The sequence below is a fragment of the Danio aesculapii genome, chromosome 8 (genome assembly GCF_903798145.1).
Source record: "Danio aesculapii chromosome 8, fDanAes4.1, whole genome shotgun sequence".
Taxonomy (NCBI): Eukaryota; Metazoa; Chordata; class Actinopteri; order Cypriniformes; family Danionidae; genus Danio; species Danio aesculapii.
The window spans coordinates 46,068,040-46,082,518 of NC_079442.1; the positions used below are offsets into that span (position 1 = coordinate 46,068,040).

A 14,479-nucleotide genomic window follows, 5' to 3' on the forward strand; every position below is an offset into this window, starting at 1 on the left:
GGGCATCCACTGCGTAAAACATATGCTGGATAAGTTGGCGGTTCATTCCGTTGTGGCGACCCCAGATTAATAAAGGGACTAAGCCGAAAAGAAATTGAATGAATGAATGAATAATGTGTTGAATTAAAAATGGGCTGGGTTATTATTGTAATGATAAATTAAATTATGGGCAACATTTCTCATTTGTATTTAGTTTAGCCTAATATACTGAAATGACAAAATAGCAATTAATAAATAAATAAAAATGTACAAAACTATATTATATACATATTCATTCATTCATTTTCCTTCAGCTTAGACCCTTTATTCATTAGGGGTTGCCACAGCGGAATGAACCGCCAACTTATCCAACATATGTTTTTCACAGCTGATGCCTTTCCAGCTGCAACCCAGTACAAGGAAACACCCATACACACTTATTCACACACATACACTACAGTTTATTCAATTCACCCATACCGCATGTCGTTGGACTGTAGGGAAAACCGGAGCACCTGGAGGAAACCCATGCCAACACGGGGAGAACATGCAAACTCCACACAGAAATGCCGATTGACTCAGTCTGGACTTGAACTAGCAACCGTCTTTCTAGGAGGCGACAGTGCTAACCACTGAGCCACTTTGTTGCCAATATACATATTTAATTATAATAATAAAAAGACATGAAGAGAAATTTACAAAAATGAAAAAACTTATTGTAAACATGAATAAATCTATAATGATTTGACTTTAAATTAACATTAGGATGCATGTTGCTGCTTGCTTCCAGTGCAAGACGCAAGCTTGCATAACAGGTCCCAGCAGTATTTAAAGCATGATATAACAACTCAGTGGTTGTTCAACAAATCTTATTTGCATGTGGAGAGAGAGACATTACTTTGGTTGGGGCTGTGGAGATTTGTCATTTCGAGCTGTATGCGAATCTATTAAGATTTGTTGGAGGGCTAAACACTTTCTGAAATGTATTTTTCTGCCAAACAATTGACAAATATGGGTGCGTTCTGACTGGTGCGTCACAGTTCCTACAATATTTAAAGTCTGTGAGAATTGGAAGTTGCTAAGACTTTTTTTTTCAGTTTGTTGGTGTACTTCCTACTGAAACTAATTGATGAGTAGAATGTGGGGCTTTATTTTTACCCATCATTCCCTCGTAGCAAACTAACAGTAAGAAGGGCATGGTTAAGAATATTGTGGCTGAAGACTTTAAACTGACGTCAACAGAGGAGCGCCACACCAATTATGGAAGCAAATAGACTTTGATTGAAGATTACAAAAGCAAACTTTTTTTCAGTAAATTAACTTACACTGATCAATTGTTCACCTAAAGAATAACAGTGTGTGCTTATAAATTTTGATTTTACAGTAACAGACTTTAATTTAAAGCATGCATTATTACACAATATTTGTATTTAACCCACTGGTGCACTACCTGACAAAAGTCTTGTCGCCTATCCAAGTTTTAGGAACAACAAATAATAACTTGACTTCTAGTTGATCATTTGGTATCAGAAGTGGCTTATATAAAAGGAAAAGGCGTCTAGATTACACTTATTTTACCAAAATAAAATATGATCATGCCTTGATTTTAAATTTTTAATTAGTACAGTAAGCTCTGACTTTGCTTAGACAAAAGTCTTGTCACTTAACAAAAATAATGCACAGTATAAAATATAAAGTCATGATGCAGTGGAGAAATAGTTAATATTGTGTATGACTCCCATGAGCTTGGAGGACTGCATCCATACAAACCTCTGCAAACCTCTGTAAACCTTAAGTCTCTGCAATGACTCAAATAACTTATTAATAAATTCATCTGGAATGGCAAAGAAAGCGTTCTTGCAGGACTCCCAGAGATCATCAAGATTTTTTAGATTCATCTTCAATGCCTCCTCCTTCATTGTACCCCAGACATGCTCAATAATGTTCATGTCTGGTGACTGGGTTGGCCAATCCTGGACAACCTTGACCTTCTTTGCTTTCAAGAACTTTGATGTGGAGGCTCAAGTATGAGAAGGAGTACTATCCTGCTGAAGAATTTGCCCTCTTTTGTGGTTTGTAATGTAATGGGCAACACAAATGTCTTGATACCGCAGGCTGTTGATGTTGCCATGCACTCTGTAGATCTCTCGCACTCCCCCATACTGAATGTGACCCCAAACCATGATGTTTCCTTCACCAAATCTTGGGTCCATGTGGGTTCCAGTAGGTCTTCTGCAGTATTTGTGATGATTGGGATGCAATTTAACATATGATTCATCTGAGAAATCCACCTTTTGACACTTTTTCAAATGATCAACTAGAAGTCAAGTTGTATTATTTGTTGCTCTTACAACTGGGGTCGACGACAAGACTTTTGCCAGGTAGTGTATTTGGTAGGATTACACATTCAACTTCAGCACACATAGACTTTCTCAAATTCAAATGTTTATTCAAGGGACTTTCATTTCACGTCAGATGTACAGTATGCGCTTAATAGACGCTTTTAACCAAATGCATTTTACATTTGAACAGTCCTTGCTTTCCCTGGAGTCAAATGTATGGCCTTGCCATTATTTGTGCCATTCTCTACTGTTTGAGCTACATAGAAACTTTCATCAGCTTATAGTAATATATGTGTTTTTATTTTTCAGCCCAGAAGGGAAAGCCTTCCGTTCCAAAGTGGAACTCATGGCATACTTCCAAAAGGTTGGCGATACCGTTACAGATCCAAATGACTTTGACTTCACAGTCACGGGCAGGGGAAGCCCGTCTCGCAGAGAAAAGAGACCGCCTAAAAAGCCTAAAATGGTCAAACCCTCTGGACGTGGGAGGGGGCGGCCTAAAGGCAGCGGCAAGGTACGGCAAGCTACAGAAGGGGTGGCGGTGAAACGCGTTGTAGAAAAGAGTCCAGGAAAACTCCTAGTAAAGATGCCCTTTGTGGCCCCCAAAACTGAACCAGGGGCTCCTTTGGGGCAAGCGCCAGTTGCCAAAGCACGCCGAGGGCGCAAGAGGAAATCAGAGCAGGATCCACCCACCACCCCCAAAAAACGTGGACGCAAGCCAGCAACCGTTTCACAGTCAACAGTGGGGACGGGGTCTGCTGCTGCGTATGCCGCTGCAGCCATTCTCACCGCCGAAGCCAAGAAAAAAGCCCAGAAGGAGTCTTCCGCTAAGCCTGTTCAGGAGAGGGCTCTTCCTATCAAGAAACGAAAAACCAGAGAGACTTTAGAGGAGCTGGAGGCATCCACCACCTCAGCAACAGAGACCATTGAGAAACGACTGACTGCATCAACTGTGACCCCTACAAGGGAGGAGGCAGAAACAGGACAGAAGCCTCAGAAGCATCCCAGCCGGAAGCACAAAGAGGCAGATCCGGGAAGCAGCGGCAGCGGAACAACAGCCAGTGGAGTTGCACCGAAGAGTCACAAGAAGAGAGATCAGCGAGGGCAGCACTTTAAACACCACCACCACCATCATCACCACCACCAACACCAACACCTGCAGGCCTCCACACCCTCCACCTACACTCCGCAGGCTCACCAGCTCTCCCTGGGTCACTCCACGCACGGCGGGCTGGAAAACGAGCCGCAGGACTTGAGCACGTCCAGGCCCAAAACGGAGCACGTGGCCTACAGGGAGGAGGCCAGAACTGGCAGCTCCTCGAGTAGGGACTCCCAGAACGCAAGCAAGATGGCTTCCATGACTGTGACAGGGGAAAGCAAGGAGCTGAGAGACATTGTTCCTCCCTCTGCTGTCCCGAGGCCGAGTCGAGAGGAAACGGTGGAGTCCCGGACACCAGTGAGCGAGCCAGTGAGCTGACTGACTTAGTGACCGATCGGCAGAAGTGGGTTTATGCGCAAAGAGGCAGCGAGATGAGCGATTTTTCGTTCTTTTTTTACTGAGGAAAAAAAGAAAAAGAGAAACAAAAATGTAAACGTACTTAAACAAAAGGCAGCTGTTGTGTCTCGTTCTCTCTGTGGGGTTGGACGCGGGGCGATATTCTCTTGCTTCCGGATGAATTCTCTGCTAACCTTATTCTTTATGGTTTCCTTTTATTTCCCACTATATCTTTGTATTAGTATATCTTAGCACTCAGCTAAAATTCCTTTGTCAGAGCTTGTAGGAAGTAGAAACACACTTGAGTGGTAATGGATGCACAAGTTACACGCTGTAGTTGTCAACGATGCTCTCGAAAGTACTAAAATGCCTCATAGCCATGTCATCTCAACCATAGCAAAAAGGTGTCCTATCAGTGTGTTCTTCCTTTAGTGTCATAAGAAAATGAAGGGGCAATTCTGATGCCAAGCTGAAGGAATAAAAAAAGGGCCATGTGTTTCCGATCTTCACCTTTCCATTTGAGTCGGACGCAGCTGTCGCAGCATCCTCAGCTTTGAAATTAAAGACGCTAGCTTAACTCGGGCAGACAAGAACTTCCTAGTTGTGGGTTTGTGCCAAGCTGACATTTCCAGCCTGTTGCCCTGTGAAGATCAGTCGAATTGGGAAGTAGTGTTTTCTTTTTGGGTTGTTGGTATTTTTAGTGCACAATTGTATATTAATTAACGATAGTTTGGTTAATCTAGTCACCAGTTTCCAGGGAGAAAATGAAAATGGAGAAGAAACTCTTTGGTGGAGAAAGATAAAGCACAAATGTATTTGTTAGGAATATTGAAAGCACAGTCCGGTGTAGCATGTGGAGTAAATGTTAACTCGCATAGAAGAATACGAGAAAAGGAATTTATGTTTACCTGCTTGTTTTCCATGAAGTACAATTCAAATAGTGGCCTTGTGTCCGTGCGACACAAATCCCTAACAAAAAAAAAGGCATACCATTTCAGATGTAGCTTTTGGTTTTATTGTGTGTGTGGTTATTATAGACTAATCCCATAGAGCTGCTGTTCTAAAAATGAAACTGACGGGAAAGTTAATAGATGGCTATATTTATATAATGTCTTGTCAGGCTGTAGCTGTGTCAAATGCATGGGTTGCTGATGTTTGCGTGCTTTGCGTGCTATTTATTACAGTACTCCGACATCGTCTTTCCTGTACATAAAGGTTTATAAAGCCAGGCGCAGCACTTATGATGAAGGACGTTTTAGGAGCATAAATATTTTGAAGGGAGTGTTATGATTAAACGTTAGTGGGCAATGAAGGAAAGGAAAACGTGCATACATTCTGCATACACCATGCCATCTTAGAAGAGTTATTTTAATTTTCTAATCCAAGTCCTACTGTTTCTAAATGACATTTTCAATCAGTAAAAAAGGAGCACAAATCATAGCTCCTTGCATCAGTTTTTTTTAAAATTATAATTAGAGATTGGACAATGAGTATCTTAGTAATTAACTCTCCTAATACCTATATATATATATATATATATGATTGTACCTTGAAGGTATCTGGTACCTTAAGAAGGACATTTAATCTTATGGTAAATTCTGAACCAAACTGAGGAAGTTCTTCTTTGTTGATTATGTAACATTTTTTAAAGACTTTACAAGCACTTTTTTCTGTTTCATTCTGTCTTAGATGAAATGCACCTTACTTTTAGCTCTCAGAATCATTAAATATTAGAATTGTTAGAATCATTAGAATTGTGAGAAGCAAACCTTTTTTATGCATGTATATTTTTTGTTAGCCTTGCACAGACTTCTGTTTCATGTCCGGAGGTTGTAACTTTCTTCAGATGTGTGTTAGAGTACATGTTTGTTATAAAGAGCCACTCTTTTGTTTAGCTTTTTCTGTAATAATACCCCACACATACTAAATTATCATGCACAAAAGTTACATTTCACTTACAGTATTTGGTATCACACATTTGTGACCCTGGATCGCAAAACCATTCATAAGTGTGCAGTTTTCTCAAAGCCAAACAAGTAATCTTTTCATTAATGTATACTGTTGGGATGGGACCATATTTAGATAAGATACAACTATATGAATATCTGGAATATGAAGGTTTACAAAATGTAAATTGTGAGATAAGTGAAGTTTCCCAAACTAATTACGAGAGGAGTACATGATATGATTGATTGCAGCAGGTCTCACATCTATAATCATTAGTAAGCCAATCAGATCATTCCAAACGGGCTATGAATAGCCCGACTAGTATTACTCCCTCATCTTCGTTTTTTGAAGAATCCCCCCATCCACCCCATCTCCTCCTTTCCTACTTTACCAGGGGGAGCTCTCGAGAACTTCCTGATCTCGTACTCCCTCACATGCTCTTTGACCAGGCAGGAGCCCTGGGCTCAATTATCTCCAAGTTCAAGGTTCTCTGCCGGGACAGCATGCCAAACCTGCTATTATTATCAAGCAATAGTGTGAACTCAAGTGTGAACTCTTGAATCGCCTTTAAAGTTGTAAAATTAAGTTCTTAGCAGTGCACATTACTAATCAAAAATAGAGCTTTTATATTTTGGCAGTAGGGCTGTCACGATACTGCTATTTTAAAAACGTCCATTTCCAGCTGACATTTGAGCGCTCAACAGAAATTACTGTGATTGGCCGAGAAGGTCATCAGTTCACTGAACTCACTGCTGTTGACTGAGTGTAATCACAGATAGAAGGACACTGGAGTGTTTTAAAGCCGCAATTCATCAGAGGATGACTTGCTTGCCAGCTTATAGACCAGAGATGCCCAAAGTAGGGTCCGCGGGCCAAAATTGACCCTTTGTAACCTTTGATTTGGCCCGCCATTCCATCTGAAAAGAGAGGGAGAATGATGGGGAGGTGGTTAGGGCGAATGCCTGTGACAGTGATTGTCATTTTGAGTTTAATGTAGTCAACTTTTAATTAAATGATTCAATTAAATACTGTAAATGAATCAGACTTGTATACAGAAATGTAAATACTGTCGGCAAATTGCACAAGACATCTGCGAGTAAATCAAAGTAAGCTTGACAAATGTATTCAGCATTGAACAACATTGATGTTATAAATGGGATTGTTTATGTATTACTAAAAAATGTTAAAAATGATACTTCATTAGTGAATATGATTTAAAGCAACATTTTCTAGTTATTTTTAAATATTACCGAATAAATTTGAAAATTACCCATGGCAAATTTAATATATATGGTTTGGTATATATTCGACCCACACCCCTCAGTCAAGTTTGCTTATTGGCCCTTTATAGGAAAACGTTTGGGCACCCGTTATAGACAAACCAGCTGATCTTTGCTGCTTCTATAAACTGATGACCTTTACGGCCAATCACAATCATTTCTGCTGAGCACATGAACACAATGGCAAATCAGCCGTGTTTAAGAATGCACTCAACAGCGCTCAAATGTTAGCAGGTAATGGACGTTTTTAAAACTTCAGTACTGATTGGTACCGAATTCCACTATTGTGACAACCCTAATTTACAGTAGGAAATTTACAAAATGCTTAATACTGTAATGGTTTTTGGCATAAACAAATAATTTTGACCCATACAATGTATTTTCGGCTCTTGCCAAAAATATACCTGTGCAACTTAGGACTGATTTTGTGGTTCAGGGGTCACATTAATGGTCAGATACGTGGTAACAAAAGCAGAAAAGGAAATGCTTTAGACTGATATTTATATGAAACCAATCACAAATGCTATTTGAAATATTTAGGTTTCCCTTTTCCCTCCCAAAGTATTGCATTGAGTCTTAGTATGTAATCTTCTATATTAATTATGTTGGCCTTGGGTGATGGATGTGCACTATCACCAAACCAAACATTGAGGAAAATACGCAGCTAAACAGCTTAATCAGAGTCCTAACAGAGACCGTTTAAATAGCACTCAGCACTTGTTTAATATTATGTGTCTGGTACTTGAGTTAGGTCATAGAGTAGGGTATTGTTTTAAATATTTGCTGTCGTTTAGGGCAGTGTTTCTCATCCACATTCCTGGATGACCACCAACACTACATGTTTTGGATGTCTCCTTTGTCTGTTACGCCCATTATTGGGCTGCGTCCGAAATCGCCTACTACTCAGTAGGTATTGCATTTGAATTTGAATTTACTGCTCGACTGTTGTTTGTTCATGTACATGTTGTATGTAGTACGTTCTATACAGTATGAATGTGAGTAGTATGGATCCCGGATGTACTACATTCACCATTTTGTCATCACGTGACCTACCCACGTCAGTTGCGTCGCTTCACTCCCATTTATGAATTCTCTCACGGTGCATCATGGGATAGTGTAGCGTGCATCGCATGTGCACTTCAGAATCTCGCCGGAAGTAGTAGGTCATCCAGGTATTTCTCGCTTACTGTTTTTACTTTGAATTCTATGAATTCGGACATACTACTCTGCTCACATACTGTTGGTAGCGTACTACATAGCATGGAAGTATGTGATTTCGAATGCAACCCAGGTCTTTCAGTCTCTACTAATGAGCTGATAATCTGAATCAGGTGTGTTTGGTTAAGGAGACATGAGCTGCGTCCGAAATTGCATACTTCCATACTATATAGTACGCTAAAATTAGTATGTGAATAGAGTAGTATGTCCAAATTCATAAAATTCGAAAAACATTATGCGAGAAGTACCCGGATGATGTACTGATTCCAACGAGATTTTCATGTGTGCATCCGATGGACGTTACTCTATCACGTGATGCCCCGCAAGAGAATTCATGAATGGGAGTGAAGCAACGCAACTGACGCTGGTAGGTCATGTAACGATGACAAAATGGCGGATGTAGTACATTGATATTCAAAATGTATAGAACATACTTTTCTAAAGGTCGAGTTGTACATTTAAATTCAAAGTAGTAGGTGATTTCGGATACAGCTATTGAAAATGTGCAGTGCTGGTGTTTCTCCAGAAACGTGGTTGAGGGGTTTGAAAAGCCCTTCAGTTTACTTTAGAGTAGGATTTTTGTGGATCACTCAGCATGTTAATTTCTATCCTTATGTCTAGTTGAGAATAAAAGTGTGTCCATTCTGCCCCTCCATCCCTCTGCTCCCTCGACCCTCACTGGGAAGAGGCAAGAGAATAAAACAAGGGCTATGTAATCATTTCAAGTTGTCAAAAGCAGATGAAGGAAATGGATTTTCACAGTCCTCGGTCCTCACTTTAAAGGTGACTTGGTCAAACAAAGAGACTTTAAGGGTTGCCAAAACCACCACCGACTCACTCTCTGCCCTCGTCAGAGTTTGAGCGCTCACTTAACCAGAGGTTGACGGTGAAACGTCTCCCTGGTCTGACTAAACCCGAGCGGGAGAACGGAGGCCGCAGAATGGACAGGAAAGAAACCTCCAGACATGAATTGAAGTGGCAACAACTCTCATAGTTTCGTTCTCAAGCTGCGTCAGAAAGAGAAAGGGTAGTGCCTTTACTTTGGGAGATTACTAAGATGGTAGAAGTGACCTTTGATTCTAAACAAACACCTTTTTCCCCCCAATGAAGCAAAGCGGGAGGTGATATTACTCAATGTTTTGGATTTTTATCCAGTCGTTTTTCATAGGTAGGACGTGCACTGGTGTATCATTTTTTATTTGTTTCTGTGTCCACCTAGAAATGATGTATACCCTTCTTCTTTATTAATCGTTCCTGTCCTTTTTGTGTTCATCTAGAAATGATGTATTGTTAAAATCCCTATGCTTTATGAACTTCTAGCCTTTTGTAGCGCTCAGAGCCCGCTGACAAAAACAGAGCCCTACAAATGGTTACAGACAAATTAAGAGTAGTATTATTTATATGTTGGTTGGTTTGATTTTTCTTTGTTTGTTTGGGTTCGTTGTGCCTCTGGCAGTGAAATATGCTTTGGAATGTCCTTGTGTCCCTGTAGCCAAAAAAATGACATGCTATATACGTGAACATGTATCAATATGCATGATTGCCATTAGAAGGTAGGACATTGCTTGCCCTTTACTATTATATATAGGATGTTTTCAAACAGCACTCCAAGAGCTGAGCCCAACCATGCCAACACGAACCCCAAGGTTTCCATGAGGTATAAAAGACAGTTGAATGAAGGTTGTGCACTTGGGTCTATTTAATACGAACATTCATTTCATCGTTGAGGTTTTTGTTTGAATGATGGTAGCTCTAATTCTTGTGGTGATTTTCTGTGTTAGATTTATTTTTATTATGAGTAGTTTTTATTATTATAAATCCATCATTGGAAAAAAGAGACCATTTTATCTCAATAGCAATAGTATGATAGTACCCAGCAGATCCAATATGAGTTTCTTCTTCTTCTTCTTTAGTACGTCTCTTATTTATGTGTAGAACTGAGGTCGATGAAATTCACCCGTATGACTAAAAACGCAGCACTTTGAATCGTGCAAGGAGGACGATTTAACGTCAAACTGAAACTATCGGAAATAGATTCCAGTTCCACCGTGGTAGAAAGTTCATGGTCTATTCATAGTCTTGTGCCTTGAAGTTTCAGTAATAGAATTTATCTTTATACTGTAGTTGTATTTTTATTCCAAGTCCTGTGTTTGCCTCTTGTTGGTATTCAGTGCTTTGGATGTATTAAGGATTTATAGAGATCAAGAATATGTTTGCCTTGCTTTATTTTCTTAATTGAGACAAAAAAAAATGAGGATAACATTAGCGAGATGTACTCGGGCAATATTGACGATGTAAAAAAAGCTATAGGATTTTGATGTTTCGTTTTTTCATCCCTGATATGTTGAATGTTTCACAGATTATCGAGTGATGTGTGTTTGTTGGGAAATATTCTCCATTTTAACATGACCATAGACAAAAAAAAATTAATACTTGGCCTCAAACTTAATCTTCCAACGTTACATTTTAAGACAAAAATACTTCAACCTTGACCGGAAGGACAACGAGTCTAAGATCTGCACTTTATAAAGTATGTTTCCCGGCAGGACACCCATTCACTTTTTTTTAAGTATGTATTTTTTATCTTTGTCCAAAGCTCTTTTGTTTCAAGTTATTTTTACATTTAGTTTTAAATAAAAGGGATGGGTAGTATGTATCTAAACAACAACAACAACAAAAAGATGTTATTTTAACCAAACAATCCTACAGACTAGGTGTCAGTGGTTATTCGCCATCTGCCAAGCTAAGTCCTTGCCTTCCTGAAAGTGAAAAGTATAGTTTGTGTCTACTTTTATAGTACTGTGTTACTGTATCATTTGTTTGCCGTATGTAACAGATACACAATAGTAAACAACATTTATCTGCTCTGTGTCTAAAACGTTTTTTGACTCACATCACATATGAAACACAATGTTATCGGTGTTGTGTGGGCAAGATAAATCAGCTTTTAATTCATGTTTCGCTTTTTTTGTACTGATGATCGAATCGGAAAACAAAACCAAAGTTTCAGTTTCACTTGGAATTTTTATCTGACGTTTTGCAGAAGCTCTTAAACGGTGTTAGTGGGGATCTGCTTTTATTATTCATCATTTTATTTGTGTAATATCAGATTGTTTCAACAAAATGTACAGTTTGAAATGTTTCAGTTTCACTAATAGTTTTCATCAGAATTTGTAGTGTAATTTAGTGGTGTTATCACCAGAGTTTAAGACAAATCAGTTTCTGTTCATTGTATTTGTGAGTTATTATGGTGGCTACAAGCCATCAAACTATACTGAATTATCTTTTCCAACTGATCCAGCTTATGGTTTTCCGGAAACTGACCCTGAATTTTCAGAAAAGTCCCATTGACTTAACATTGGACCAAACTTTATGACCTCATAACTCCGCACCAGACTGTCACACTCAAGGTTGGGCTCATTTAACTCAGACTACCAATCTGCCAATCACTGATGACCTTTCAACCTACTAGCCACACCCTAGCAACCACTTATGGTACTCTAGCAGTTGTCCCATAGACTTCCATTGTAAAAACTGCCATTGACTTTACATACTGAAAACATTAATTCATACCAACAACATACTAGAAACATACTAACAATATACTAATCATACTAGCAGCAAGCTAATTCACACTAGAAACATGCTAGCAACATGCTAATTCATGTAATATCAGAATTTTTCTTTTAACAAAAAGTCCCATCAGGAAAGGAGTGTTTGTTTCAATAATAGATTTGCTTAGAATTTGTAGTGTAATTTAGATGTGTTGTTACTGTAGTTTTAGACAAATCAGTTTCTGTTCATTGTATTCGTTACATTTGGTTATTATGTTGGCTTGAGAAAGCCAACATACTGTTATACTACTTCACTTCTTAGACTACTTTGAGAAGGCATCTCCTCCTAGACCTTTCATACAACAATCACCAAACTAACTCCAAACCTCAGACCTTTACTGAATTAAGTTGCTAGATCTTTTCCAACTAACCTGACATACAGTTTTCCAAAAACTGACCCTGAAATTTCAGAGAAGTCCCATTGACTTGACATTGAACCTCACTTTGTGGACCTGAACTTTGTGACCTCATAACTTTGCGCCAGACTGTCATACAGATCTAAGGTTGGGCTCGTTTAACTCAGAGTACCAATCTGTCAATCACTGATGACCTTTTAACTTTCTAACCACACCCAAGCAACCACTTATGGCACCCTAGCAACTGTCCCATAGACTTCTATTGTAAAAAAAAACTGCCATTGACTTTACATTAGACATAATAACAACATATCAATTTATACCAACAACATACTAATACATATTAGAAACATACTAACAATATATACCAATGTCATACTAGTAACAAGCTAAATCATACTAGAAACATACTAGCAACCTGCTAATTCTTTCTAAAACCATGCTAACAACATACTAGTTTATACTAGGAACATGTTAGCGTACGCCAGATTTCACGCTCACGTTTGGATTTACTAACGATGAAATTACCCTGAGAATGTGCGTTGGTCCGCGCCAACTTCATGTCTGGAGGTGCGTGTATTTCTTGTGTGTGTTTGTTTTATTTCCATTGGCGACTCCTAGAGACAATTCTGTTAAATTGCACACTGCAAAGTATCGCACCAACAAAGTATCCTGGCAACTGGTTCTTTCCAAAGGGAACTGGCAGACCGCTTGGGGGTTAAGCCAGTCGTCCTTGAGCCATGCAATGCCAGCTGTATGGGACGGGATCATTCGCATGTCTAGCAGGTATACTGTATAAGGTTTTCATACCATGCAGTTGACCAGCCAAATATTAAAGCGCAATTTGCAGCAATCGCCGGTTTTCCCAATGTAATCGGAGCGATCGACTGCACGCACATTGCTATAAAGGCGCCATCTGAAGACGAATTTGCATACGTGAGTCGGAAACATTTCCATTCAATAAATGTGCAAATAATATGTGATGCTCAAATGCGATTGTGTGGCTGAAATGCCGGTGGCTCTGCCTTGATTAGAGCGGAGGGGTGCTGCTATACCGCCCTAACAAAGTGTTCCTCTAATACATGTGTGTCTCCCACAGACACTACTCCAGACAGTAAAGTATCGCCCACAATTGAGGCATATCTCTCCTCAAAGGGTGTTAGTTCAGTATCCCCTGTTCCTCGCCTGCTCGGTCTGCACTTTGACTGGCGCCACTGTTCTCCTCTTAACCTGCATCTTTACATCGGACCATTTCTTATTTAATTCACTCAAAGTGCGATGTTCAGACCCCACTGCGGTAACCGCGTCAGCTAAACTCTCCCACTCTTATTTTTTCTCTTTTGTTATTAATTACGGAGGACAAACCTGCAAATAACGCAGTTTTTCTCCGGTCTACCTCCAATTCACATTCTCTTGCTTGCTTTTGCCATTGCTTTTTCGTTTGGTTTTGCCAAAGTAGAGTCATTACCATATTAATACGGGGGAGGAGGCAGGAAGGGGTTTTGCGCTCGTGCACGTGCGCTCAGTTTCATGTTAATTCGGATGTACAATGAGAATATGCGTGGGATTCCACGTACGCAGTGTTTCATACATCGGATTTTATGCACAGCTTTGTCCGTACGCAATGTTATAGTATGAATTGAAGTCTTTGTACATGAGGCCCCTGGGCTAATCAAGCTCTTAAGCCGCAGTCAGACTGCACTTTTTCAGCCCACAGAATACCATTCATGCGAATGCGACAGACCGGAAACACAAGCTCATGTGACAAGTTTTGCAGATCGCTGCATTGCAAAGTGTAAGTTTGGTGAACTATGACCTGTGAAATCGCATCACGTGACTGCATGAGACCAATCGAAGATCAAAACATAAAACATGACCTCTCTGGACAGAAATGTAAAATATGGAGCAATCGCTCTCTTTTTAAATGTCTAATCATCTTTTATTATTATTATTATTATTATTATTATTATTATTATTATTATTATAACCTTTATTTTACCAGTAGAGACACATTGAGATTAAAAATGTCTTTTACAAGACATCCTGGCCAAGATTAGGCAGTACACATGTCACAACAAACAAAAAACAATTAACAGTTAACATGAATCACACTGACAAACTATTCAAAACATCTACAAACCTGGGTTCCATTTTTGTATTCATTTGTATTCACATTTATAGTCTTTTTAAAAGCATTTAGTGAAATCAACTCTTTAAACTGCAACTGTGTTTGCAGATTATTCCATGC

General features: G+C 39.4%; 1 protein-coding gene across 2 annotated transcripts in view; it reads left to right on the plus strand.

Moving 5' to 3' along the window:
- Positions 1-11,126, plus strand: part of mecp2 (methyl CpG binding protein 2) — a 30,994-nt gene extending 19,868 nt beyond the window's left edge. For both annotated transcript variants that reach the window (XM_056464076.1, XM_056464077.1), the window contains exon 3: positions 2,631-11,126. In XM_056464076.1, the coding sequence (XP_056320051.1) occupies positions 2,631-3,798 (1,168 nt within the window). In that variant the 3' untranslated portion in view covers positions 3,799-11,126. The remainder of the gene's footprint in view (positions 1-2,630) is intronic.
- Positions 11,127-14,479: the final 3,353 nt, after the last annotated feature.